This window comes from Rhinolophus ferrumequinum, chromosome 4, assembly GCF_004115265.2.
Source record: "Rhinolophus ferrumequinum isolate MPI-CBG mRhiFer1 chromosome 4, mRhiFer1_v1.p, whole genome shotgun sequence".
Classification (NCBI taxonomy): domain Eukaryota; kingdom Metazoa; phylum Chordata; class Mammalia; order Chiroptera; family Rhinolophidae; genus Rhinolophus; species Rhinolophus ferrumequinum.
In genome coordinates this window covers 1,614,813-1,642,118 of record NC_046287.1, presented here as the reverse complement: position 1 = coordinate 1,642,118, position 27,306 = coordinate 1,614,813, and the positions used below count along the sequence as shown (strand labels likewise).

The following is a 27,306-nucleotide window of genomic DNA, read 5'->3' as shown; positions in this document are numbered from 1 at the left end:
AGACAAATAGCAGACAGGACTTAAGCACACAAGTGGAAGCATGAATGGCGGCCAGTAAGGGGGCATCCATTCCTGTGTTTCAGGCTGTCCCAAAATGTCACACTTGATGAGTCAAAATATGTGAATAATGCTGACTTCAACAGGTTCTAGTTTTATGTTTCCGTAACAAAAACTCCACCCAGAAAACTAATTTTAGACTTTGCATCGAAGCAGCCTATCACTAGGAAATCGTTAAAGGAGATTAGCCTCACGCTGTTAGACCTGCTACAGCGGCTGATGTGTCCCTTGACATTTTTTGAAGCATCACGGCCGGAAGCAGTAAGGAGGTTTCGTCCGTCAAGGGGGTGGGATTGGTCAGCCTTGGCTGCGACGGTGCCGTGTTACAAACTCGCTGACATGATGAGGCCTCCCTTCTCTTCCCCTCTGTCTTGTTCACAAGCGTGCGGCTCTGCCTAAATTCTGTGTCCGTGCTCTCCTTCTCAGTGGTCAACTGCTCGGACCCAGGCTTCGTGGACAACGCCGTGCGCCACGGGCAGCAGAGCTTCCCCGAGAGCTTTGTCTATGGGAAGAGCGTCATGTATCACTGCAAGAAGGGCTTCTACCTGCTGGGCTCCTCCGCCCTCACCTGCACGGCCAGCGGCCTGTGGGATCGCTCCTTACCCCAGTGTCTGGGTAAGTGACGGGTATTGTGGATGCTTGGGACACGGAGCCCTGTAAGAACACCAACAGAACAATGTGGGTTTTTCCAAGTGTTGTAACAGGTCTGCGCCCAACACCCGCAATCACAGATGGCATTAATTATCATGATATCTTTCTACATTGGTCAGAAATCACAAAGTAGAAGAAACGGTTTAAGGGGGACATCGGTGGGAGCCCTGGCATGCTCACGTACCTGGCCTCAGAGAGAAAGGGCCCCAGCGTATGGGACACCTGGGACGCCTTCTGTCGTGGTCTCTACTGATCACTGCTTGTCTTCTGCTGCAGCCCAGCAGATGGGCTCAGTCTGCCCAGGTCACACTTGGAGCCTCATCATCACACACCTGGCAGCTTCTCTCTGCCTGGCCCCAGGGACAGGAATATTGGCCAAAGCCCTGGTGTGGGGTACCCACCTGTGCACCTCTTGTCTGTGGCCAGAAGCGTGGAATACTTTGAGGGACCTAATTTTGGTCTCATGAGCCCTGCTGGTTCGTCAATAGTGAATAGAATAAAAAAGATGGGACCTTGATAGTAACTTCCTCCTGCCGCGTAAGTTCAAATCAGGAGAAGGCATATTGCCCTGAAGAGTGGAGGTGCTTTTCTAGGGGACAAAATTATGTATCCCTACTATGGCCCCCCTAAAACATTATCATTTTAGACCATGTAGATTAACCAGCACACTTTTATTTTCCCCAAAGAGCTCTAGTCTTATTTTCCTTCACTTGAAACATATATTGTCCTTGAGCTCAAAGAGAATCATCTTGTTAAAAACAATACAATCCTTAAAATAAAAATCTCGTCTTCTTAGTATTCATTCTGTGTGCATAAGGAGAGTGGGAAATGACGATTATGTTATGAATTGCATTTACTGAAAAAAAAAAAAGTGCTAGTCCTTTTTACCACTTGAAATGACAGCATTTCCATTCATTTGCAGGATAGGTTGGTTCAGGAGACTTTTTCCCTGCCTGTCAATGTCCTTTAACCCCTTCCAGTCTGCATGGAAACTCACCTCTAATTCTAAATGTAACAACACAGTCGATTTCCATGGAGAAAAGAGCAGCAGTTTTCAAAAACAAATGCACAGCCTCATATGACAAAAAAAAAAAAAAGCATCTGTAAATGTATTATGATCTCTCTCACATTTTATCTGCTTCCTGGTTTTCTCTGCCTTCACACATGGGATTTTTTCAAAGATATTAGTTTATTTGTTTGTTGTTTCTTTTTCTCCCCAGACATCTCTTTGCAGGCTTTCCTTGGCCAGTGCTAGATTTGCATTAGCTTTTGTAATGATGCCAGTGTGCTCCAGACCTCCAGAAACTAGGCTTTCACTGACTCCCGTTTTCCTAGGAGGCTGGTTCCCAGCACGTGTTGTCATTAACAATTGCAGTTATCACGGATGTGGGGATACACGTCCGAGAGGAGCAGGCCCTACTGCGGCTAAGCCTCATCTCTGGTTTTGCTGTTATATTGTTTCACTGATTTTTTTCTCTCGTTTGTTTCACCTGGAACTGGTCATTTACTAACCATTTCACTGAGTCGGCTTGAATTAGCTTCCTTTTAGGACTCTATTCTGGATCAAATCGTGTTCTCCAATGAATGGCTCTCTTGTTGGCCAGTGAACAAAGACAGCATCACTATAAGGGCTCACATGGTTTGGGGGATGGGGGGTGCCTGGCAGCCTTTTCAAGCCAGGTTTCTGGTTGGTAACACTTTGGAGCCGCCAGAGACAAAATGCTATTACTCTAGATTGGGGAGCGAGGGAACTTTGAGTAACTTGTTGGTAACTTGAGACCAGTTAGCTGTTTGCATGTAGCATAAAATTTGTCATTTGTCAACCCTAATTGGGATCTTTATAGAAAGGGAAAGAAATCTTCCTTATATTATTCTGTATTTCAGAATATGTCTTGTGGAGGGATAGTTTATAAATAAATTATGGGCCTGATTTGGTATAATGGTAAGAAAATGAATGGGAATACTGAGATTATTTTATAGAATAACTTGAGGAATAAACCAGTTGATTATTTATTATTACTTATAATAGCAGTTACTTAAACATTTTAGACTGCCAGCTATTCAAAAAACAATTGTTAGAATTGTCTTCCTGGACGTGAACTAGAAGAGTAAGAAAGAATTTTGTTTTGTTTCCCCCAAAAATCTAGGATTGTCACATTAACTGAAGAAATAGCACAAATAGTTTTGATGGCTCTACGTTAATTTCTAACACTTTGAATAATACTGCTTATTTGGGACACAGTTAAGGCAGATGCAAAAACTTGACCTAGACTGACTTTCTCTTTGAAAGCCTAAATAAAAAATGTGCCCCTTACATGAAGCTACCTTAATTTAAAATTGATAAAGAAGTCTTTGTTGCCTAATCGCTCCGTGTCTTCATATATAAATATTCAGGTGGAGGAGGCATCAGCAGGAAACTGGTATTTCATGTGTCTAGGGAACTACAAGGACGTGCTGGGATAGGGAACTACAGGGACGTGCTGGGATAAGGAACTACAGGGACGTGCTGGGATAGGGACCTACAGGGACGTGCTGGGATAGGGACCTACAGGGACGTGCTGGGATAGGGACCTACAGGGACCTGCTGGGTTAGGGAACTACAGGGACGTGCTGGGATAGGGACCTACAGGGACCTGCTGGGATAGGGAACTACAGGGATGTGCAGGTATATGGAGGTGTTTTTTTATGAATAGGTGGCATCTGTTGAGCTTCTCTGGGGGAGACTTACATATGCAGAGTAGTTTCATAAGGACAATATACTCATCAGTTTTACTTTTTTCTTAAGCGATATCCTGTGGGCACCCGGGGGTCCCTGCCAACGCTGTCCTTACTGGGGAGCTATTTACCTACGGGGCCACGGCCCACTACTCCTGCAAAGGGACCCACAGGCTCGTAGGCAACAGCACCAGGGTCTGCCAAGAGGACAGCCACTGGAGTGGGGCCCTGCCCCTCTGTGCAGGTGAGCTCCGCACGGTGCCCTCATCGTCGGAAATGCTGGGTGTAGTACAGTTGTTTTGAGATTACTGTTATCGCTTCCCTGCCAAATAGGCTCTTATATGTCATCATCGTCACCATTAGGTACCTGCCACTTCCCACGGTCCCCTGTGGAGCCCAGAAATTTCCGTCACCCAGGCTTTGGCTCAGTGTGTCCCTGTTTGCTCTTTATTCCTTTTCTGTACTTCCTCTCAGTTCTCCCACATTGGTCCTGTCTCTGTCATAAGTCATTACATTGATCTCCCTTGAAAAACTTGGTCATCTCAATTCTTCCCTGACTGTTTCTTCAGTCAGTCAAGGTGACTGAATTGGCATCTCTGGACATAATTGAGAAGAATCAAGTCTCTCATTGGACTTTTTTTGCATCCCCAATACACTGGCCCCTGTTTCCCCTTAACTATCCCCCCGGACGTTTCCAGTGAGCACTGCACAGCTCTGCTGCAGACAGGTATGACCACGATGCCTGTGTGTTTATGTTCAATAGGAAATAATCCTGGATTTTGCGGTGACCCAGGGACCCCAGCACATGGCTCACGGCTTGGACAGGAATTCAAAGCAAAGAGCCTTCTGCGCTTCTCCTGTGAAATGGGCTACCAGCTCAGGGGCTCTCCTGAGCGGACGTGTCTGCTCAACGGGTCCTGGTCAGGCGTGCAGCCTGTGTGTGAGGGTGAGTCTGTCCCAGCCTGAAAGGCAACCTTGAAAGTTAGAACCATATAATTCATTCTAAACTGACTGGTAATATCCCACAGAAATCCTAGAGATTTGGACTATTTGTACAAGGAAGCTACCCCCAACCCCTCGCCAAAAAATAAATAAATAAATAAATAAATGTATAAGAGAATCATTAAAAGGCATAACTGACTATTTGGAGGTAGCCTGACTGTTGATCCCATGACAGCCGTTCTTACCTCCGGAAGCTCCCAACCTCGGGGGTTTCTGCTCGTCCTGGTGACGACCGCCACGTGACTTTGCATCGTTCTGTGGTGGTTTTGGTGAATCACTGAGCTAACGAGTGTGCGAGTCATGGACTGAGTTTCTGCAGCTGGAGCAGCTTTCAGCCCACCTGGCATTCCAGTCCGCCGGTGCCTTGTCCAGAGCATGGGGTCGCAGAAGAATCCAGGGTGACTTTGTGTGTAATACTGTGGAGTGAAAGTACTCTGATTTAATACGGGAGAGGCATGGTAGGAAACGGTGGGCCACCCCCGTAATAAGAGTGAAAGCGCCATGGATATACGTGCTGGCCATGCCGCCTTAGCAAAGTGAGCCGAGACGTCACGGGTTTGTTCAGAGTCCATAAAATCACTAATTTACAATTCAGACACATAAGACTCTAACTGACAGAAACCGTGTGCATGCAGACTTCTCTTGCTTAATTTTTTGAGACTACGATGGTTATATACATTAATTAAATCTCTATTTTTATACGCATGAAACATTTTTGTATAATTTGATCAACTGGAATAAGCTCATAGAAAATCAATGCCAGAAATATAAATCAAGTTTTCTTAATCTTCACTGTTCTACTCTGTTATGCCAGCTCTCCTTGTACCGCTCATTTTATTATACATGTTATATGGATAAAAATAGAAAATGATGTATGTATCTAATCTAACTATATTGTATACAACCTAACTATATTATATATACTTTACATAATATAAAATTGAATATGTATAAGTAAAACAATTCTATATATGTGTGTATATATATTCTTATTCAGAGTCAAAGATAATCTTGTAGGTATCTATATATCTATTTTTATAGGTATAAATATAGATGTGTATATATATATATATATGCACACATATATATATACCCAAGAAAACCCAAGAAAAGATTTTACTTCCAATTGCCTCTTGACAATCAGGTTAGTATAAACTTAATGTGAGGTCCATAGAAGTTGACTTAAATTAAATGTGACCAAATACTAGTGGGAAAATGTCACCTGCTGCTGTGAATTTCAGGATTATGATTTTTTTATTGACTGAAGCAAGTGACTGTAAGTTAGTACAGTTTTTTTTTATTCAGACACAGTTTTCTCACTTCCCTGCCCTCTTGCACAGATTTAAACACTAAAATTTGCACAATACCATCTCTTTCTCCCCGAGACCAGATGTTCTCAGTCTACAATGTCGTGACTCAGTGTTGTATGTGGCTTTTATAACCTACCATTGCATCCAGCCTAACTTCTTCCCTCTAGACTTCACCTGTGAATTGTTAGTTCAGAATATATTTGAACATCATAAAAATTAAATAAGATTCCACTTCAATTCATGACATATTAATTGGTACTAGGTTAGCCTTCTTACTGAAAACAACTATAAAACTTTACAAAATATAGGAGGCTATTATCTTGGTTATTAAACAACAGATAGTGTGTGACTTTGCTTCTTAGGAGAAACAACTTAATGAGGTGAGCTCCATACCCGTCCCCTCTCCCCCCCGCCCCAGAATTCTGTGTATGTTTCGTGCTGTGAAGCAGGGAAACAGAACCCAGGTGGCACAGTGGCTTGGTGAGGTGATGAAGTACTCAGTGCTCTGGGATACTGAAATGGAATTCCCAGCGTAAGGAAAGCGAGAAGGAGGGGCTGCATGTGGAAGAGCCTGGAAGTCTGGGGTGGCATTCACTGGTACCTCAGCTGAAGGCCAGGCGGGGTCTCAGTGATGTGACTCAGTGACGTAAAGATCGTCTGCTGCAGTTGGTGCTAGACTCTGATATTAGAAGTCGTACTACACTGAGAAGCCCAGGAGAGCTAGCCAGTCACAGCTCCCATTGTGCACACGGGGCGTTTCATGGAGCCCCAGAAGCCCATCGTTCTGAACAAGTACCACTCCCTAAATACGGAAAACATGCGAGAACTGAGAGCAAAAACTATTAGGACTGAGACTAAATAGATCTCCTCTAACAAAGAATGAAACTGATGACAACACCCAGAAGATCTCCAACTAATTTAAAAGCCACCAGAGCAAAACCCCGCACTTTTAAAGAAATCACATAATCCATAAAACACTTCCTCCACAATCTCCAGCATATGATAAAATATCACTAAATAGGCACAATTCAGAACAAACAAGCAAACACACAAAATACCGAATAATAGAAATTGACCTTGAGATGACCTAAATATTATAAATAACACACAAGGACTGAAAGAAGCTATTAAAAATATGGTAAATGACTTAAAGTAAGTTAGAGTCACAAACAGGGAATCTCAACAGAGAAATGAAAATAATAAAAGAGTCAAATATATATCCAAGATAGGATAATATCAAGCAGTTTAACATGCCTGTAACTGGAGTTCTAGAGGAAAAAGGAGAATGAGCGTGAGGCAGAAAACTATTAGAAAAATAATTAGTGAAAAGTTAACAAAATGTAGTGGGGAAATGCAGGTCCCAAGAGCTGCACGAGCCTCCCTTAGATGCATTCACATTCTGTTAAGGACAGCCATTCACTGGCATGTAGCGGACCAGCCGTTAGGAGTCGAACAGTTCCTGACAAGGGGAGTGGGAATGAAAAAGAGACACTCACACAATTGATGATGCGGCCGGTCTTCAGTGATCCTGAAGCCCAGAGTTTACTTTCCTTTACCAATTTATACCACCTGTGTACGTGCAGCTTAACAATCACGAGTGTGCATTACCTCATTGAGAGTAAATTTTTAACTTCTACATAGAAACTACAAAATCACTGAAACTTCCCCAAAGTCATTTTCTCAATGACAAAGCCCACCAATTACCCTGACAATCATCAGTGATCTGTGTCCGGGAACTGGCCGTTCCCACCTCATTCCTTAGCAGCTTGCAAGCACCCTTCAGGTGTAGGCAGAGACAATGCCTTAAGAGCTAAAACAAGTTAACCATAAACTGAGCCAGTCTGCAAGGCTACAGAATAACAAGAAATTATGGCTCCCCACACTGGCACTACGTGTTCTATACTGGGCTGACGTCAAAAACTTTGGTTTTACAAATTTAAAAGGTAAAAATATTAAAACAGTTGAACGCGAGTGAGGCTGTTCCACAGAAATCTCATGTTGGAGCTGTAACATAACACTGAGTTCTATTTCAGCAAAGCATAAGTGAATTCATGGATTTGATTAGGAGTGCTTAATTGGATTTCACTGCATACTGTGCCCAGCTCAGAATAAGCAAAATGTTGTTGGATAGTGTACAATAAAGCTGTATTCAGAAAGAACATGAGTGACTAAAACATTTCAAATCAGAAAATATTTTTCAGACATGCCAGGCCTACCAAAACTGTTTCCAAAAATTAATTGTACAGAAATCATGGGAAGTTGAGTAAGCCGAAAAATAGTGTGTATTACAGTCTATAAAACAACAAATGATGGATGGCAATACATGACTAAGCACACACACACACACACACACACACACACACACACACACACACACACTTGAAACTTTCTGGACAACCTGTAGCTTTCTATTTCTCCCTCTCTTGATATCATAGACACAAATCTTTGAGGGTACATATTATTCTCTATAGAAAAAGGGGGTTACCAGTGACTTTTGTCATTTCCACAAAAGGTTGCCATGACCATATATTCAATACCCCAACCAAGATCATCCCCCACCTGATGAAATTACCTTCTCTGAATCTATTAAAAAACATTAGATCCTGATGGAACATTTCAGTAAATTGTAAAAAGAAGGAGTTGTCCATGAATCACAAAAGAAAAATCTTTTTAAAATTCTTAAACATCAAAGGATATGTATTTCTATTTCCATTACTTGTAAATCTTGTTTTCTTTTGTTAGCTGCCTAGACTTTTAATCACAGGCTCATCACCTTCACTTCTCAGATGAGTGTATCTTATGAAGTTGCTTAGGTGTAGCTACATCGCTGCTTCCAGTTCCATTAGGCAGCTCTCAACCCTCTTCCCCATGAAATGACGATGACTCCCCTGTCCAGGTAATGGACATGTGATGGTGAGGATGATAATGAAAATAACAGCACATCAGCCACCATGTTTGTTTGTCTTTGCTGTTACTAAGAGGCCAGATTGCTTACGAGGCGTTTTGCACATAGTACGTTTCATCTTACCACAGCTGGGAGCCATTCTCTTCATTACGCCCATCATTCAGTAAGTGTACCGCACACAGAGGGCTCGCCCTGAGGGCACAGTTACTTAGTTGTGTGAGCAGAGTCAGACCCAAAACTACTTAACTCCATTTAACAGCAGTCTTTCCGATACAGCAAGCTGACTGAACAGCACTGTAAACAATAAAGTGTATTCCAAATAAGCAGAAAGCTATTTTATTATAAATCAAGTAAAACAATGATTTTTCCCCAAAAGGAGTCACATTAACCAGATGTACTTAAAAAGAGAAGATGTATTTAAAAAGAATAACTTGCAAGTTTAAAAAATGTTGATTCCCTTCTAGTGACTCTAAATATGATCTCTGGTTTTGCTTTAGTGTCAGCCCTCTTATATCTTCTGAGGTTGTGGCATGAGTCTAAAACAGATATGTTGATGCTGTCTTCTAATCTTCATTTTCATAGACATAACCAACAGTAAAAGTGTTCCTGTCCAGAAAAAAAATGTTAACCATGAATTTGACCTCACAGAACACAACACTGAGGGGACTTGCTGATGATCAGAGTGGTGGTACCGTGATGGGTATCCTTTCACTGATGATACGGTTGACTATAAACTTCAGTATGTTTCACCAACAACTTGTTTCATTTTAGCCTTTGTGCTTCACAGGTGACTTTGGAAAATTGCTACATAGTTTCTAATAGCAGATGTGATTAGAATAAAATATAGTAACATCGGGACCATAGGTGTCTCTGTTGGTTTGCTAAATTATAAATTGGATCAGTATTTTTTTTTTCTATTTCAGGCTTTCCATTAGTACATCTACACAATACCTTGTTATATAATGATGGTATCAATGTTATATAATGATGAATCAATGTTTTTTTTGGATGAATGAGTAATTGTCTTGAATAGCCCAATATCTTTTTTTGCAATATGAAAATTTAATATATATCACAGACACCATACAACTTTTGAGCTTTAGAGAATGTTAGATATCATCTGCTTCAGTATTAATAAACATATCTCATCTCAAATGCCAATGAAGAAACTGCTGAAAGTTCTATTTTAGAAAAGACTGTAAGTTCAAACCCAGATTCATCAGGGAAGAGGGTTATGATCGATTAGTTATGTCTGTCATGGGCATAGCTGTGGAAGCAGCAGAATGTGTGCTTTCTATTTGTCAAACCAGATCTAGTCCAACCTGGGATTAAGTGTAGTTTTTAAGATAATCCCATAGGAAATTCTCTAAACTCCATTAGAGTGCCTTTTATATGCCACGTACATTTTGTGGTCTGTTTTCTTCTGTGTTTTAAGAACTAAGTATCTTTGTTCTCGAGGCTGGTTTTGAAAGTGGAGCAACTAAGCAGGCTAGAGTACTTTCAAATATTTTGGTCATTCTCAGACATGGTCTAATGATATATCTTCTTACTAAAATGAAGCTCAGGGTCTCATTCGTTTTATGCTGACTATTATACATTCTTGTCAGAGGCCTAAGGAGGAAGAATAATAGCCTTTGTGGTAAATAGCCTCAACCGAAAAAGGCAACAACAACAACAAAAAGACCTGTGATAGATAAAATCACCTCCTAGACAGACCAGCAGCTGCTGAACTGTCTGATGCATAAGGAGCACACGAGACAGACACATGAGTGCAGACCGTTGCACTGTCCATCATTAGCTGACATCTCAGTGCCTACATGTGACATTGCAACCATCTTGAGAGAAGCGACACGTGCAGCCAGGCCAAAGCCAGTTAGCACAGCTGTCCTTAGGTTTGGGCGCACTGAGGAGACTTTTCACAGGACAGTGTATGTGTGGTCTTTCCGGTCCCCCAGACATCCTTTCTTTTCCAAAATGAATTATCCTGAGGATGTAAAATTCAGCTGTTGCAGGACAGGTGACAATTCTCAGTTGCTAATATCACATAGAGTGTTTAAAAATCCTAACTGTATTTTTGTATTAAAAACCTGTTAAATCTCACAGTAGTAGGACTCTGCATTTCCAGTGCTTTAAGCCCTCTTTTAATTTGTTGGAAAGCGATGGCCTTTAGAAAGAATTATATGAATATACAATCTTCACATGTGTAACTCATCAGTAAAATAATAGTGTGAGTCATTTCGTCAGTATGTATAGTAAACATCTTGCACAACGATGTATCCCGTGTGCTTTTTAAATAAATATGTCCTCAATGACATCGATGATCTTTGCTCTCTTGTATTTACAGTTTTCGTAATGGCTCATTCTCTGTGTGTTTTTGTTTTGGGCCCCTTACAGCCGTGTCCTGTGGAAATCCAGGCACACCCACCAATGGCATGATCGTCAGTAGCGACGGCATTTTGTTCTCCAGCTCGGTCATCTATGCCTGCTGGGAAGGCTACAGGACGTCGGGGCTGACAACTCGGCACTGCACAGCCAACGGCACCTGGACGGGTACAGCCCCTGACTGCACAGGTCAGCCACTCACCACCGTGTCGGCTCAGGGCGTCCCCAGGACAGCAACGGGGCTGACATACAAAAAGTCATTTCTTACATGTCAATACCTAGAGTTGTTAACACCTAAAGAAAAAAAGACATACATATGTTTGATGTTCTGACTCTGTTTATTAGGTACTTTTAGATTTTTCTTCACTGTCTTGTTTATATAGCTGAAAATACTGTAAGTGGCCGCTTGGGCCAGACATTGGAAAACCGAGGCCAACGAAAGTCAGGGTTTGTACTCTCTGTGGACCACTTAGTGTGCGAGGAGGTAGGAAAGGTGCTTTGGTCTCTGACTGCAGCCCGTGTCTCTGTCCTGAACTTCGTGCTGTGGTGACACACCTGGCCTCTTCAGGGTCTAGAGGAGTATGGCAGCAGCGTCCACACAGGCACCCGCCAACAGGAGAGAAATAAGCAATTCCTAACACACAGCATCCTGACAGCTGGGCAGGAAAACTCTCTGGGGACCGTGCCGCTGTAATAATTCATGGATTCATCACTTTGAATTGAGGGGAGTAAGTTGAACAGCCGCCATGACTAATTCATTTCATGATAATTTTGCACTTCGCGCAATTTTTGTTTCCCGCTCATTAGTGATAAGCTGTGGAGATCCAGGCACAGTGGCCAACGGCATCCAGTTTGGGACCGACTTCACCTTCAACCAGACTGTGAGCTATCAGTGTGACCCTGGCTATGTCATGGACCCTGCCACGTCCCCCACTATCCGCTGTACCAAGGACAGCACCTGGAACCACAGCAAGCCCGTCTGCAAAGGTGGGTGGCCCCTCGTCTGGAGTTCATCCAGACATACACAAGTCTATTGAATTACGTTGTTTCACTTTGCAAGCATTTATGTAGTGCTGTGCGCTAGGAATTCTTGTAAACTCTAAGTCACTTCATTTTCTTACTCCCTTCATCTCAGTTTTCCAGATGCGAAAACTGGCTCACAGGGAGCCTTTGTAAATGGTTTGGGGTCAGATCAGGAGCTGGAGAGGGCAGGATTCAATGGACAGTCCTGTAAGGCTGTGCTGGGATCCCGGTGCTCTGCTCCGTCTTGGTGAACATGTCAACCCCGGCTGCACCAGGGCTAGTGGTGTGTGTGATGTGCGTGATTGCAGGAAGTAAGTCAGGTTAGAGGGAGAAGCTGGTCGGCATAGAACACTGGCGGCGCCGTGATGTTTCGCGGGATTCAGATGCTGACGGAAGATGTCATGCAAATATGGACACGGAGTGAAAAGGTGTCTGACTGTGCTGTTGGCCTTTCCGGGAAGAGCAGAGCGGGCAGAGGCCAGCTGAGTGGCTAGAGCAGGGCAGAGTGACAAGGGAGCGGAGCTGGGTGAACGCTGTGCAAGGACGGGGTTCACCAGCTCCCAAGACGGCCCGTGCAGGCTTTCTGTGCAGGCCCAGAGCCGGGCAGGAGGGGCCAGGGACAGGTGGGGCTTGCAGTGTTGGTGAGCGAACCTGGAAACGTGCTGCCATACCCGTAAGGCCAGGAACAGGGGACGTGCTGTGGGAGTCGCCAGCTGGGACCCGGGAGGCCTTGCTGGGTGAGGTGCCATGTCCAGTGGGTCTCGTGTCCACACAGCCTGTTTGAGGGCTGACGACACCCCGGCTCGCCGTGCAGCTCCGTCTGACAGGAGCGCGCTCTGGAACCTCGCATTCACCGCCCACTAGGGAGAGGACCACAGGGCCTCCTGTTCCTGCTGTCTGCGGTCACGACTACTGTACCTGCCCCGCAGCTGGCGGGAACTAGACACTTGATGAAACACGCTGTTGTGTGGGGAGCGGCTGCTCACATGAGCACGTTGGCGACAACTCAGTCACGTGGCCTGGCCCCTGGGACTTACCTCTGCTTCCGTGGACCTTTGTCCCTCTCTAATATCCACTGCGTTAATGATGAGTAACCCACCCCGTGGCCAGCCAGGGCCTCCCCGATGAGACCACGCACTGTCCCCCTGACTGATCACATCCCCTCTGCTGATCACCTCATCGCTTTGCCCACCTGGGGCCTTTTCACGTCCCATTCCCTCCATCTAGAGCAATCCCCCCCGCCCTCACCTACGGATTCTAAGAAGTAACTATTGAAAAAACAGAGAGACGGGTAGAAGGTTGAATGGCCAGAGCAGGGCCCACTTCCAGTGCCAGGTGTGCATGTGTGACTGTGTGTCTTGTCACATGAGCTCGTAAGAAAACACAGGTGAGAAACTGCAGGCGAGTCTCCTCTCCTGCTGCCTCAGCTGTTGCTGGCCAACCTCCTCCAGTGTGAAAACCCAGGAAGCTCCTGGATCTTCAGGGAAGACTTTTCCATAGCGGCCCCACCCCGTGCATCTTAGCGTGATGCCCAGGGGGGCAGGGGGCAGGTGAGGCTGCACCGCCTGGCACGCCGTCCCTGAGAGTCGGCTTCCTGCCCGCCGGCCCCACACAAAGTACACACCAGGCCCTAAGACTGATATGAAACACGCAAGTGGTGTGGTACAGAATCTTCTTGAACCATGCAAGCATGTGTTTTTTAAATTATTCAGCAAATGGACCAAGAGTCTATGTCTTTTGAAAATTACATACTATATTTAAATACAGAGAAATTACAGATAGCAAGACAAGTTCTTACCATCTATCTATGTGAATCTGAGGTCGTACTCAGGCCATGGGACCAGGCCCTAGTTTGCTTTGTCCTTGGCAACCATGACAGGAGAGAACGGATGGAGGACTTCCCTCCGTGGCCCTATACATGTGAAGAAGGTCACATTCCATCCCACTTTCTTTTACAGTGTGACATGTTGTGACTGGTCTGCTTTTATGTACTCAGTGTCCGTTAATAAGAAACATTAGGCAAAAGTGTTAGTATGTTGATTTAATGTCTTCCTCAGTCATTATTTTATTAAAGAGAACAGCCCTAGTAGATGCCATTGTGGTTCGGGTGAGATGGAAGCTGGCTCACTTGAGCATCGCGGTTGTGGGGAAGCTCTAGAACGTTCGCTCTCGTTTGCTCTCTGGGCAGCTGTCCTGTGCAGTCGGCCTCCTCACGTGCACAACGGCAGAGTGGAGGGAGCAGATTTCCGCTGGGGCGCCAGCGTCAGCTACAGCTGTGTGGACGGCTACCAGCTCTCTCAGCCCGCCATCCTGTCCTGCGAGGGGCCTGGGCTGTGGAAGGGGGACGTGCCCCAGTGCCTGCGTAAGTCCTCCCTACAGCGTGTTCCTCAGGTCCCGCTGGCAGCGGCACCAACGTGAGTAGCCTCGGGCTACAATTTGAAGGAAAGAGCCAGTGTCACTTATGGCCATGTTACAATGTGTAAAATGTCCAATTGGAGATGGCACCGCCCAAGGGCAGAGTCTGTCCTTTCTGCCACTTCTTAGTTTAAGAGTTCTGCCTGGACACTGACCAGAATTAGGTCAGTGAGGCTGTTAGGCTCGCCTGGACCTGGGCCTGAGCTGCTGACTTCTCTGTGGTTCCCTTTAGCCGTGTTCTGTGGAGACCCCGGCACCCCTGCGGATGGCCATCTCAGTGGCCAAAGTTTCACCTACAGATCTGAAGTCTCCTTCCAGTGCAAACCTCCCTTCATACTGGTGGGATCTTCGAGAAGAACCTGCCAAGCTGACGGCACGTGGAGCGGCATCCAGCCCACCTGCATCGGTAATCACGGCAGGGCAGCCGGGGGTGCCTGGGATGAGGACACCTCACCCTAACATGGACCATTGAGGTCACAGACAGTGTTCTAGTAGATTACTCTGTATGTAAGTGCCGCTCAGCTGAGCAGATGTGCCACCTCTTAAATGGTGTGAGTTGGAAGGTCAAGTTGAACATCTGCTCAAATGGCCCCAAGGCTTTGTTCTCTTGTCTCAATGTCGGCTTCTCCTGTGGTTCTGACAGCTGCATTCTCCAGGGGAAAGGCAGCTTTGTTGGAGATGTCATTACTGCCGTTCTCCGAAGCAGCCACCCCCAGAAAGGCAGCCAAGCCAGTGCCTCATTGCCCACCCGCCTCCAACACCGTCCCACTCACTAGTGCAGTCCCCACGGGACCGGCTGTGCTGATAGCCTGGGAGAAAGTCACGTCAGGCACGCACGCTCTCATAACCTTAGAGTGCAAGAATGAAACGCAAGTAGGAAGAGACTTTCTACTTGACCCCAGCCCCTCATTTTTTCGATTAAATCTCCATCTCCTAGAGAGGGTTCCGGTAGAAGTTCCATATGTCAGCAGCATTAACAGCACAGGAACCAGAGCCCTGAATTCTCCACTCGCAGTGATCTGACTTCTGTGCTTTGGACTAAAATGTCCTGGTATCGCTGGCTTCTTCACCTAGCAGAGCTGAGCAGGAGGGTGGGCGTTCTGTGTGTGTAGCAAACACGAATCACTTATAGAATTGGTTGTATTCTAAGAAACTGGGTGATACCTACGTAAAAACACGAATCATTTATAGAATCGGTTGTTTTCTAAGAAACTGGGTGATACCTACTTAAAAACACGAATCACTTATAGAATCGGTTGTTTTCTAAGAAACTGGGTGATATCTATTTAAAAATAAAGACACTGTTGGAAATAATTTCATCGAAGGTGTGGCCTTTTCTAATGATAGAAATGTTCACTGCCGTTTGATTTAAACTTGTGCTATGTGGTAGCTATCTCTACACTAAAAAAAATGGTCTCCTCCCTCCCCCACTAGGTTAGTTTCTCTTGAAAATAATTTATTTTAAGTTATCTATTTTGTTTTCCCACAGCAGCTGAAGAGAATTAAATAATAAAGCCGCAGTGCTTCTTGATAATTCAAGTCCTACATTTGGGGGCAAAATATCGCTGTGGTTCTACTATACTTCAATTACGAAGCGTTAAATATACTTCCTCAGTTTCGAGGACAATTAATTCAAGAAAATTGAACACTGTAATGTATGACCAAAGGAGATGGTCATTAATTGAATCCTTAAGAAAACCAAAGGATCATACATGATTATTGAAGCTGGCATATTATTAATCAACCAACATAATACGTCAGTAGAGAAAAATTAAACCAGAGAATGGAAAGATAGAAAACAATATACTCGTATACAGCAATTTAGAATGTGATACACCCCTAAAGATTAATATCTAAAAAAGATTTCTGAAAAGAAGATGAAAATAACAATTTACTTTAAATTTTAACTTGCATGCAAAGCATCTTGCACATTTGTCAAAATACAATTTTCTCAGTTATGAAGAGCTTTTAGTAAAAATGTTAGAATTGCTGTAATAACCATATCTGGTGTTCCTTTTCTTTTTTAATTGTGACTTTCAGATCCTGCTCATAACACTTGCCCCGACCCTGGCACTCCACCCTTTGGAATACAAAACAGCTCAAGAGGATATGAGGTATTTCATTTTTATTGGATTACATTTTTTCTGTAAGTATAAAATGTAATCGATCCTTAAACATATATGTGAATATTTTTATGTGCCATGTCAGACTCATGTCATAGTGCCCCAAGGAAATTCATTCAGGGAGGATTTCTGCAAGGTGTTTTCACTGTCAAAACTGAGGTGATTGTAGTATCTTAACTCACATGGAGTAATTGCTATATTAATTGCTACATGAAAGCATGCATAATTTTGAATTTTTTTTTTGTCTGATGAACTGACATGGCAATTCTCAAATTGGGGTGACTTGCCACTGAATAGCTATACATAAAAAGACCTCATTTAGTTACCTGATATCATGGGCAAATAATATTAAATTCCAGAGACAAAAACAGAAGAGGAAGATAACATTCAAGGCTCTCAGACTAAGATTACTTTGTGATACCTCTTCTCCGTATGATCTCTTAAAATTACATGAACTATTAGCATACTCAGTATCATTTTTGAATATTCATTTGACTTTTTAAAATACAAGTCATTACATTAACGCTTCAGGAAATAATGGAGGAATCACTAAAAACAGAAGGTAATGAAGCTTGAAATAAACTGTTTCAACCATCTCAAGTACCCAGCTGGCTGCAGAGCAGTCTGACTGAAGGGCTTTGGAAGCCAGTTAAATGTGTGCTCCGCCCAAGCTAGAGACCATTCATTTAGAATCAAAGTCTTTTTCTTCAGCCACTTCTCCCTATCTCTCCTGATGCCTAAAATATTCGTGTTTGATTGGCTGTGACACACACTGGGCGCCTCCTGACAGCATCCTGACACTTGGCACAGGAAATTCTCACAGGTCCCCGGTAGGTTAAAAGGAGCACATTTTATATTAGGTCTCAGAGACGGCTGTAAGCCTCAGGGACACGCTTTCCGGCATGTGGCTAGGTAATACCCAATATATAGAAATACTGGGAAACGCTCCGTGGCTATTGCTCTCACTAGACTCACTGTGGAAAATCCAAGTTTCGATTCACATTGTTTTCAGCGATTTGTAAGTTGCCGGCATTCAGCCCCGGAGAGTGTGCACTGCAGTCAGCGTTCCTTGAGTGTCCTGAGCTAATAGGGATGCACAAATCCCTCACTCCACTATGACAACGTAAAGTGACCCTCACAAGTAATAGGTTGTGGCCAGAGCAAGATTTACTAAGAATTTAAAGACACAGACACCATCTTTTAAAGAGATGTCTGTGACCTTCAGAGAACTGACCCCAAAGACTCGTGTATCAGGGCACACAGGTTCTGAGTGTAACACATTAGATTCATGCTGTTTTCTTCAGCTCTCTTGCTGGAATATTGCTCACTAAAGGGAGCCATTTCAGTCTGGGGCCTTCGCGTGTCCTCTTATGTCAGCCGTGCACTTCCGCTGACCAGCTCCCAATTCCCTGCCAGCCATGTCCCACAAACGGCAGCTTGGTTTCCCACGATCCATCTCGAGTGGCCAGATACTGTTCTTGAAAGGACGTGGTATTCTCTTCTGCCGGTAAACGCGGAAGGCTTTCCATCAGCCTGGGGCTAGTCAGTCCCACCCGTGTGTTTGCCAGAAGATCACGGGGAAGTCTGGTAGGGCCGGCCCTGATGGGGGGTGGGGCACGCCCAGATGAGCCTTTCCCATCTTTGAGTCTCAGACCAGTTATTCATTGGAAGTTTAGACAAGTATGATTTTTTAAAAAATAATAAAGCCCTACTTCTTGAGGTGTCAGTGCTGAGAAGCACCTTTTGTTTCTTTTTCTGATATTTCCCGTAATCGTTCAGTGTAGCAACGTGTTACTCATAGTTATTCTTCCCAGAATCCCCTCGAGGGACATGGGGCCTGACCCCGACGGGAAACACCTCCAGAGGAGTTAAGAATCTTAGACTAAGGATTTCCAGTTCTCAGCGCAGCACCACGCGGGGCTGTGTCAGGATGAGCGCCTCAGGAAACAGCGCGGCCCCCACGACACGGGGAGCCGCCCCCAGGCCCAGAGCGCTGCCCTGAGCCGGTTTTGTGTCCTTCCCGTCCCCCAGGCCCTGGGCTCGTGTTCCTCACATAGGTGACCACAGAGGTCTCTGTTACTCTGAACAGGTGACCGTAACTCATCTCTAAAAACATGCTTACTGACCCCCTGGGCACCCCCACTCAGGCGCTTCCAGGCGCGTTGGGAAAATCCATAAACATGCAGGCACTGCTGGTGCACCGGAATGAGTGAGGCTGGGGAAATGCAGAAAGGCATGTGGGCCGCCTTCTTGGACGGTGGGGAAAGTGTGCAGAAGGAGTGAAACTCAGCGGAGCATTGGGCATGAGATGGGCAGCTTGGCGGAGGTCTGCGGGGAAGACGTCCCAGTGCTCAGTTAGCCTAAGCCATGGGGATATGGAAGTGGCAGAGGACAGGTCGTGTTTGGAAGGATTCCATGGTCGCGCAGGAGTCGGTCAGTTCCCAGAGCCTTAACGAAAGTAATTTGCTAATCAGCACCCATTGCTTAAATTAGGAGAAGCAGGGGGAGAAGTGGGAAAGGAGAAGAAATCATTATTACAAACTAAAGAGAGTAAGGCTGAAATGAGAGAGAAGAGGACCCTCTCGTTACCCGACCAGACAGCCCTGATGACCGCAGTTCCCTGAACCGGAGGTCCCACGTGCACCCTGGACAGGTGCGCTGTGCAGGGCACATGGCACAGGTCAGACGTGCGTGTTGGTGCAAAGGGCCCTGACAGTGACGTGGGACGCAGGATGAGGTCTCGGTGCCTCCTGCACACGCATGCACCAGCTTGCCTCCCTCTGAACTCACCTGCCTTCCTCTCCAGGTCGGCAGTGCCGTGTACTTCAGGTGCAGGAAAGGCTACCACGTCCAGGGCTCTACCACGCGGACTTGCCTGGCGAATTTAACGTGGAGCGGGATCCAGACCGAGTGTATCCGTAAGTGTGACTTCCTCCACCGCGGTTGGTCAGCAACAACCTATCTATTCTCCAAGGTCCGCACAGTGTTTACCTCCAAATGACGAGGAACTGTCTTATTTTTGTTTGTTTCATGGTTTTTAAATTCCTGGAACCAGTGTTTCTGGAAGTTTGATTCCCTAGAACCAGCAGCGTCAGCATCTCGCAGGAGTTGGGTAGGATGCGAATTCTCAAGCCCCTGCCCCGCTGAACTGAAAACCCTGGAGGCACAGGAGGGGCAGGGGCTGTTGTTTCCCAGGGCCTCCAGGTGACCCCAGGCATGCTCAAGTGTAAGAAGTGCCCTGAAGCAAAAATAATGGATGACACCAGAGTCAGCGTCCACAGAGGGAAAACTCGCTGGTGACCGCTCCAGTGCCAGCGTGTTTACACCAGATCACTAAAGACGGGGTGACATGGGTCACAGCCTACGTCAGAGTACTAAGAGAAATGCTTAAAATGAGGTTTTTGAAGTCTATGTCAATTGATTATTCAAGTAGTTCCTTAGGAGCTAACTTTATTTTGTGACTTAATCATGAGAATTAGAAGAAATGTTGGATGATTAGTCAATTTTTCATCCTCTATCAATTTCATATCTTACTCTCACTATAGTAAACATAAAAACAGTAGAATGGAATGAAAAATTATTTTAATAATATGTAAGATGTGATCTTTTGTGTATTTATCAGTATTATGAGGTATATACTTATTTCAAACCTATCATCTCTGTAGTTCTACTGAAATTATGTGTCATATTATATACACATACACACATATGTGTATATATACATGCATGCGTGTATGCACGTGTGTGCACATGTGCAGCTTGCTAATATCAGGTCTTCATTATGTTGAAAGTTGGCTGAAATACAAAATAATATGATACTTAAAATGATTGCATTCACAATTTTAATATTGTAAACTTATAATACTCTGCCAAATCCTTTACTTGACACACATATGTGAGCTTTATAAAGAAGGAGAAGTTATTTGAGATCTAAACATTACAATCTTATTTACTCCTAAATTATATTTTTAAAGGAAATAAGAACCTATAATTCAATTACTAAACATACATCAAATTTTTACCAAAATGAATTATTCATTTAACAAAAACGTAAATTTGCTAGTTGCCATCAGAGAAAAATCAAGGCACATTTCTAAATATGTGTCACTATGTTTGTGTTTATTTTATAGGACTGGTCTTTTAAGGAAATTTAACATATTGTTTAACTTAATAATATCTTAGGAGTAATCCATTTATTTCAAAGGTATGGTTTCTATCCTAAATTTCTACACATAATTAATCATATATACACGTATATGTCTATATATGAGTATATGGACAGAGGAAGAGATAAAGATAGATAGAGAGAGAGAGAGAGAGAGAGAGAGAGAGAGAGAGAGAGAGAGAGAGAGAGAGAGAGAGAGAGAGAGAGAGAGGGAGAGGGAGAGCTGACAGATACCAGCCTGCATTATGTTGAAAGTTACAGAGGCTGGACTATTGGAGGTATTTAAATCTATTGTATTCACAATTTTAAATTGTAAAATAACTTTATAGCCATTTCCAAATTTTTGCCACAGTTCTTTAGACACATATGTTAAGTTTCTAATGAACAAAGTTTCAGTGTTTCCTACTGGAATAAATACCGTTTCAGCTCACGCCTGCAGACAACCAGAAACGCCAGCCCATGCAGACGTGAGAGCGATCGACCTTCCTGCCTTTGGTTACACCTTGGTGTACACCTGCCATCCTGGATTCTTCCTGGCGGGTGGATCCGAGCACAGGACGTGTAAAGCAGATATGAAATGGACAGGAAAATCACCTGTCTGTAAAAGTAAGTCACTGACGAGGCACTGGAAATACAGTCCTGCAGAGCAGAGACGAACACAGTTGCCCACCAGGCTAGTTGGCAGGTTTAAGAGCCATAAGTCAGTAGCTTCATGGAAGTGATGTCAGTCACCCCACTCGCTCTGTGCTCAGTGTGTGTGAGCGCGTGTGCGAATGTGTGTGCAGTAAGTGTTGGGTCCAGTGGAGGCACTGGCTAAGGAGATACGTAGATTTGATTATTTGCTAGTCATTTTCAGCCAAGGAGAAAAGCTCTTTGGTTGAAGAAAAGCATTATGAGTAAAAAGAAAAATAATATTCAATATATTTTTGGAAAGTGCATTTTTAATGAAAATGGGCAAATATCACCAAGTATCAGTACATATTAAATTAAACCCTGTTGTTTTTAAAACCACAAGCTGTTTGGTGGTGGAATAGGTTTATGTGTTCTTGCCGTTTTTCTACTTTTTAAAATTACAAAAACAATTAACATGGAAACAATGCATTAATTACTCACAAATTAGTGTATTTACAAATGAGAGTAATAACTCTGAGTTTTTTATGATAGCTCACCTTTCAGGTTCCCCATCAACAGGGATTACATACAAACTGAGTACTAACCACCATAAGTAAAGATTATGGAGTGTGATAAAATGCACGACTTTAGTTTTATTTTCCTGGACTTTAATAATGTATAGTTTTCAAGGTAGGGCTTCTTAAGACACATTTCCCTTGCCCTTCTCTCTCAGAAATAGAAGTAAAAAGAATTTTTTAAAAAGGGTAATTTGTAGTTTGATACAAACCTAGAAAAGCTAAGAGATGATGAGTTAAATCTAACTTGACAGACCAAATTAAACATTCTGCAAGGGAAATAATTTGGTGTTATCCAATATTAATTTGTAAGTTCATTGATGTGCCTAGGACTTAGAGAATGAAGAAGACTATGAAATTTTAGTTATTCTGTATCATTTGGGGGCAGCATATCACAAAGCGGAGTCAGAAAATGGACAGAATCACCCTCCTTTGCAAGGCTCTCTGTTGTAGCACACGCAATGGAAATACACACATTAGAGCCGCGCCAGCTGTCTCTGTGACACTCACTTTTCCCATAGACACAACGGATACTCTCTGTGAACACATGGGTTTACATGGCGATGTCTGAGATATTCATGTTTTGTACATTCAAGAAATCTGGAGAAAGCAAACTGCTTTCAATTTGACATTTTTTTCAAACTTCTTCAAAAAGAAATGTTTTTGAAAATGATAATTTGTCTTTTTACTTGTAGGTAAAGGAGTGAGAGAAGTTAATGAAACAGTTACTAAAACTCCAGGTTTGTATACCAGAACAGTTACAGATTTAAATCAAATACAGTGATTTGTTCTCTTCTATACCCTGTACAGTGAAACCAATTTTGACATGCAGATTTCTGATTCCGTTAGTCCATGAACAAGTGACTATTTCAATTAATGAAAACACCAAGCCTATGTGGAATTCTCTCTCTTCCATAACAGTGGTTTGTTTACGGAATAACAGTGTTCAAAAGGAAAACCTTGGGTGTAATCACGCACTGTTTCATTCAAAGTTGCCTCAGACATTTTGCAGGCAGAAGGACACATACAATATTGATAATAGAATGTGATATAATGGAGAGCCTTATAAAGAGGGTGTGACTCTTTCCTCTAACTGAGGAATCGATAGTGAATGAGGCATTGTGACAGTGTACTGTTACGTGAGCAGATCAAACGTGGAGCTCCATATTTTTCCAAGTGTCTCCATCATTCAGGCATCTCCTGCCTCCGAACATGTGAATTACCGCTGTTTGTTGCACGTGGTACCTTGTGAAATGCATGATCTAGCACAACGGTGCAGTCCTGGCCCGAAGAAAGGTGCTCGTTACTCCAGACCATCCCGCCTACCATACGTGTGTTGTAAATTAGACAATATTTAAATAATACAGCATGTCCCCAAAGTATGTTAAGTCAAGCTTTTTTGTTTTTAATAAAAATAGAAAAGCTTTGTAAATATGTAAGGCCACGTTCCTAGAGCTTTCTTTATTCACGTTTTAACAGTTTTCTTAGACAAAAACTCCATTCTGGAATCAACTGTGGAAAGAGTCTGTGAGATGCTCTTGTTAAGTCACATGCTGTGTCACACATTTAATTCTTAGAGGAGGCAAAAAGTCACATGATTAAAGGTATTTCTCCAGTGTACACCATGAAGTGTAAAAACTACTTTTCTTTTAACTCTTTCTGGACTATTCGATCCAGATGTTATTTATAAATCAAATCCAGAAATCAATACTCTTCCCCCAGGAAGCACTGTGTTCAGTGGAAGAAACACGGTGGTGGTGGTGGTGGTGGTGGTGGTTTGTTTGTTTTTGTTCTCTTCTTTTTTGTTTAAGACACTGAAATATCCACATTTTCTCTTTTGCGGGTGCCTGGATTATCCCCTCTATACCTGCTGTCATTCTCGCTGAAGGGAAGTGTTAATTCCATGTGGTTCTTTGTCAAGGGTCCCCCTCTGAGACACCTCACTTTGGTCATTGCCTTACGCTACAAATTACTGGCAACAAGTCAGGTGACAAGGACCCGCAACGGTCATCTCACCACATTACCGCTGGTCACATTTGAATACAAAGAAGCCACTTCTCGGACCCGGGCTCTGGTGTACCAATAGTAACTTGAGTGAATGGCTGGAATAAGTACAAGAAAAGCTTCGGCTGAGTGTATCAATTCTAATTAGGGGAACAATCTTATATAAATGATATCATTTTAAAGGCTATTAATTTTAAAATGAGTCATCTGGGGCTTGCTGATTAAAACTGGGCCTCTGCAATGCTGCCAATGGACCGCAGAATGTTTCCAGGTCAGCTACCAAGAAGCAAACGCGTTAGATGCCTCTGTTGGTATCTCCATGTTGATCTTATTAACTTTTAAAAATTATTATTGTTGGAAAGTCGGGTCCACTCACAGCCATAGGAAGCAATGACATCCTGTGCTTGTGTAACTCTGTGGCTAGGATGTGTCTTACAGAGTTAGCCTGTCTGACAGGCAGGAAAGGCCCACAGACAATGGAAGAGAAGCAAAAGCACAGGCTCAATCTTCGTGTCCTCATCATCTGTTGCCAGAAGTGGATTTGCTAAAAAATACTTTTTGGGAGACATGCACTTTCCTTCTGCGTGCCAAGTCAAACTGTGTTCTGACCAACCATACTTGCAGCGTAGGTCCCTCCTGAGGCAGGAAGCAGAGAGCAACAGTGTAAACACTAATGCAGCTGCCAGACTTTATACTAGGATTGCAAAAGTGGCAGGATTTCATACCCGTCTGTTAGCAGAAATGTGAAAAAAGTTTAATTTTTTCATAACCGGTGAAAACAAGAGGGAATACCTCAAAAATCTTTGCAAGTACTTTCGTCCCAGATGAATTTTAATGTTTTAAAAGACTTCTAGTCTTTTATTTTTGAAATATATAATAATACTTAATATAACTTTCTTACCAATACTGGAAAACTTTTTACGAGGAGATTAAAGTACAATGGAAGAGCAAGAGAGAGCGAGAGAGACTGATAAAGTGAAGACCTCGAGAAATAACACGTGTGTCTCCTGAGCCGGTACGTCTGGCTGGAGTGGTGCTGAGACGTACATGATGACTGTCCGTTCTCTGAGCCATCTAAGTCCTTCAGAGGCAGAGCTGGATGTGAATGAAGCACCAGCTCTCATTTTCTGGGTCCTTTCAGCATATTTCCGATGAAGCACAATAAACACAAACACAGTTCAGCGTACACTCCACTCGGCGGGTCTGTGACAAGAGGGCATCTCAGATGCCCCCAACAAAGTGACAGACGTGTGTTTGCATCTCACAGGAACCTCCCTCCTGGCTCATTTGACTCTTGCACACGCGTGCTGCGAAGGGCCAATGCCAGCGGTCATCCTCGTGCTCATCATTGTCATGACTCGCAGTGTCCCTTCAACAAGTCTGCCTTCTGTGTTTTACGTCCCTACTTTTAAGCACCTCGCTGTTTTAAAGACCTAAGTTTGTTGTCTCTGTGCATGCTAACGATTGTCTGTTTTTCCTCCCACACAGTTCCTTCGGATGTGTTTTTCGTCAATTCGGTGTGGAAAGGATATTATGAATATTTAGGGAAAAGACAGCCAGTGACTCTGACTGTTGACTGGTTCAATGCGACGAGTAGCAAGGTGAATGCCACCTTTACCGAAGCCTCGCGAGTAGAGCTGAAGTTGACAGGTAGGCGCCGAGCACAGATCTGCACTTGTCAGTGTGGCAGTGCCCTCACCATGGGGCAGGGCCCACCTGTGTGAGCACGTGTCCCGTTCCACTGGCTTTGCCTGTGTGCCCCTCGTGGCCCTCTCAGTGCCCACGCTAGGGTGTTGCGATTTGCTCTTTGTCAGCATTGCGACACTAGTGTAGGAAAAGGGAACATCTGCTCAAGGTCATGCACGTAACGGACCAAGTCAGAGACGTGAGGCTGACGTCCAGGTAGGCATGTGCCAGCATTCATTCTCTGACATTCTTTTTCTTTTTTTAACTCTAACCCTAAGCCTAGGTGTTCTCATTTTTAGAAAACTCATTTGCTCCTGGTGAGTTTTTTTGGTCATCCCACAGTTACTAAAATAACAGCAGCTCTGGTGTATAGGCCAGATGCTATTTTAAGGACTTTATGTATTTTGTCTTCTTCATTCTTACATCAATCTTGTGATGTAAGTATTTTTATTAAACAGATTTTTTTGTACCTATTAAAAGAGAGAGGGGGAACCCAGGAAAATGAAGTGGCCGTCCTAAGGCGGTAGGGCAGAGGTGGCATTTGACCTTAGTGACCAGAAAGAGTCTCCCTCTCGCCCAGTAAGGTCAGATTCACCTTCATGACTAAATCTAGTTGTCTTTTTAATGTAAATTTACGTCACTACTTACAATCATGTATAGGCTCACTCCTAAGTTACCCACAAGCCCCTGGTTCTGAAATCCAAGGACCCCAAAATGGGATCCACTCTCTCACATGATGAATCTTTAGAAAATATGTTAGCAGGTCAAATATTTCCCCCATTCTTCACACCTCACTTTTATGCCTCCTTGGATGGGAAAACGTCTAAAACAGTGCACAAACCCTGGATTTAGGAAAAGCAAAACCATTCACACTCATGGATTTTTAACAGGTAACTGTTTGATCTCAGGGCCACATTCTCGACCCTGTGACTGGATCCATGATTTAGACCAGGTGCTTGGATCTCAGCAGATAGAGTCCGAAATTTTTAAATGTTCAGATTCCCTAGTCTCACCCCACTGCATTGGCTAATATTTCTCTTTGTGGCATTTGGAATTTTTATTTCCAAAAGAAAATGTTCTCGTGTGATTTTGATGCATCTAATCTCCATGGATCAGTTTGGGAGATCTCTGATCCAGACTCAGGAAAGTGTGTGGGTGAAAAGTTGTTCCAGCTTAGGGCCCATGGGTACAGACACTTCCTGGCACTCAAATTCTGATTAAGAATGAGAGTGGAGCAAGAAAGGAAACTAAATTTTACGGAGTGCCAGCCAGGACACTGCTGTCCTCTTGGTTGCTACTATGTCATCAGCATAAAAAGAAAACCTTATGAGTATAGATTTTGTCACCTCTACCTCTAGCTTGTAGAACTGGGGTTCCAAATTTTAGAAGTTAAATCAGATACCAAAAACACAGAGCGGCTGGTAGTATAAATGGACACCAGCCCACATTAAAGCCTTCACGCGGCCAGCCGTTCCTGTCAGCTGCCGTGGATGATGGCTTCCCTTCCGTCCTATGTGCCTGGCCAGTGGAGACGAATCCTGGGTATTAGAGACGTGCTTCTATAATCTGAGTTAGGGGGTATTAACTGTGGTGTTCTCTGAAACTAACAATGTAACTGTCCCTTGAACTTGTCCTCTCTGCACAGAAGACACTAGGTTCATTATTAGTTGTTTATATATGT

The 27,306-nt window shown here is 43.7% G+C and overlaps 1 protein-coding gene and 2 long non-coding RNA genes across 3 annotated transcripts in view; 1 reads left to right on the top strand and 2 right to left on the bottom strand.

Moving 5' to 3' along the window:
- CSMD1 (CUB and Sushi multiple domains 1) overlaps positions 1–27,306 on the top strand; it is a 1,609,724-nt gene that overhangs the window by 1,566,706 nt on the left and 15,712 nt on the right. The window contains exons 55-66 of the mRNA XM_033104535.1: positions 484–672; positions 3,494–3,667; positions 4,187–4,369; positions 11,035–11,211; positions 11,830–12,009; positions 14,234–14,407; positions 14,693–14,866; positions 16,501–16,574; positions 19,390–19,501; positions 21,175–21,354; positions 22,631–22,675; positions 25,428–25,589. Of these exons, the coding sequence (XP_032960426.1) occupies positions 484–672; positions 3,494–3,667; positions 4,187–4,369; positions 11,035–11,211; positions 11,830–12,009; positions 14,234–14,407; positions 14,693–14,866; positions 16,501–16,574; positions 19,390–19,501; positions 21,175–21,354; positions 22,631–22,675; positions 25,428–25,589 (1,824 nt within the window). The remainder of the gene's footprint in view (positions 1–483; positions 673–3,493; positions 3,668–4,186; positions 4,370–11,034; positions 11,212–11,829; positions 12,010–14,233; positions 14,408–14,692; positions 14,867–16,500; positions 16,575–19,389; positions 19,502–21,174; positions 21,355–22,630; positions 22,676–25,427; positions 25,590–27,306) is intronic.
- LOC117021415 (uncharacterized) lies at positions 591–19,494 on the bottom strand. The gene is made up of 3 exons (XR_004422857.1): positions 19,374–19,494; positions 4,611–4,841; positions 591–711 (listed from the first exon to the last, which is right to left on the bottom strand). It is a non-coding gene; the product is annotated as an uncharacterized LOC117021415 (long non-coding RNA).
- Positions 19,599–27,306, bottom strand: part of LOC117021414 (uncharacterized) — a 57,431-nt gene continuing 49,723 nt past the window's right edge. The window contains exon 4 of the long non-coding RNA XR_004422856.1: positions 19,599–20,378. This is a non-coding gene — a long non-coding RNA (uncharacterized LOC117021414). The remainder of the gene's footprint in view (positions 20,379–27,306) is intronic.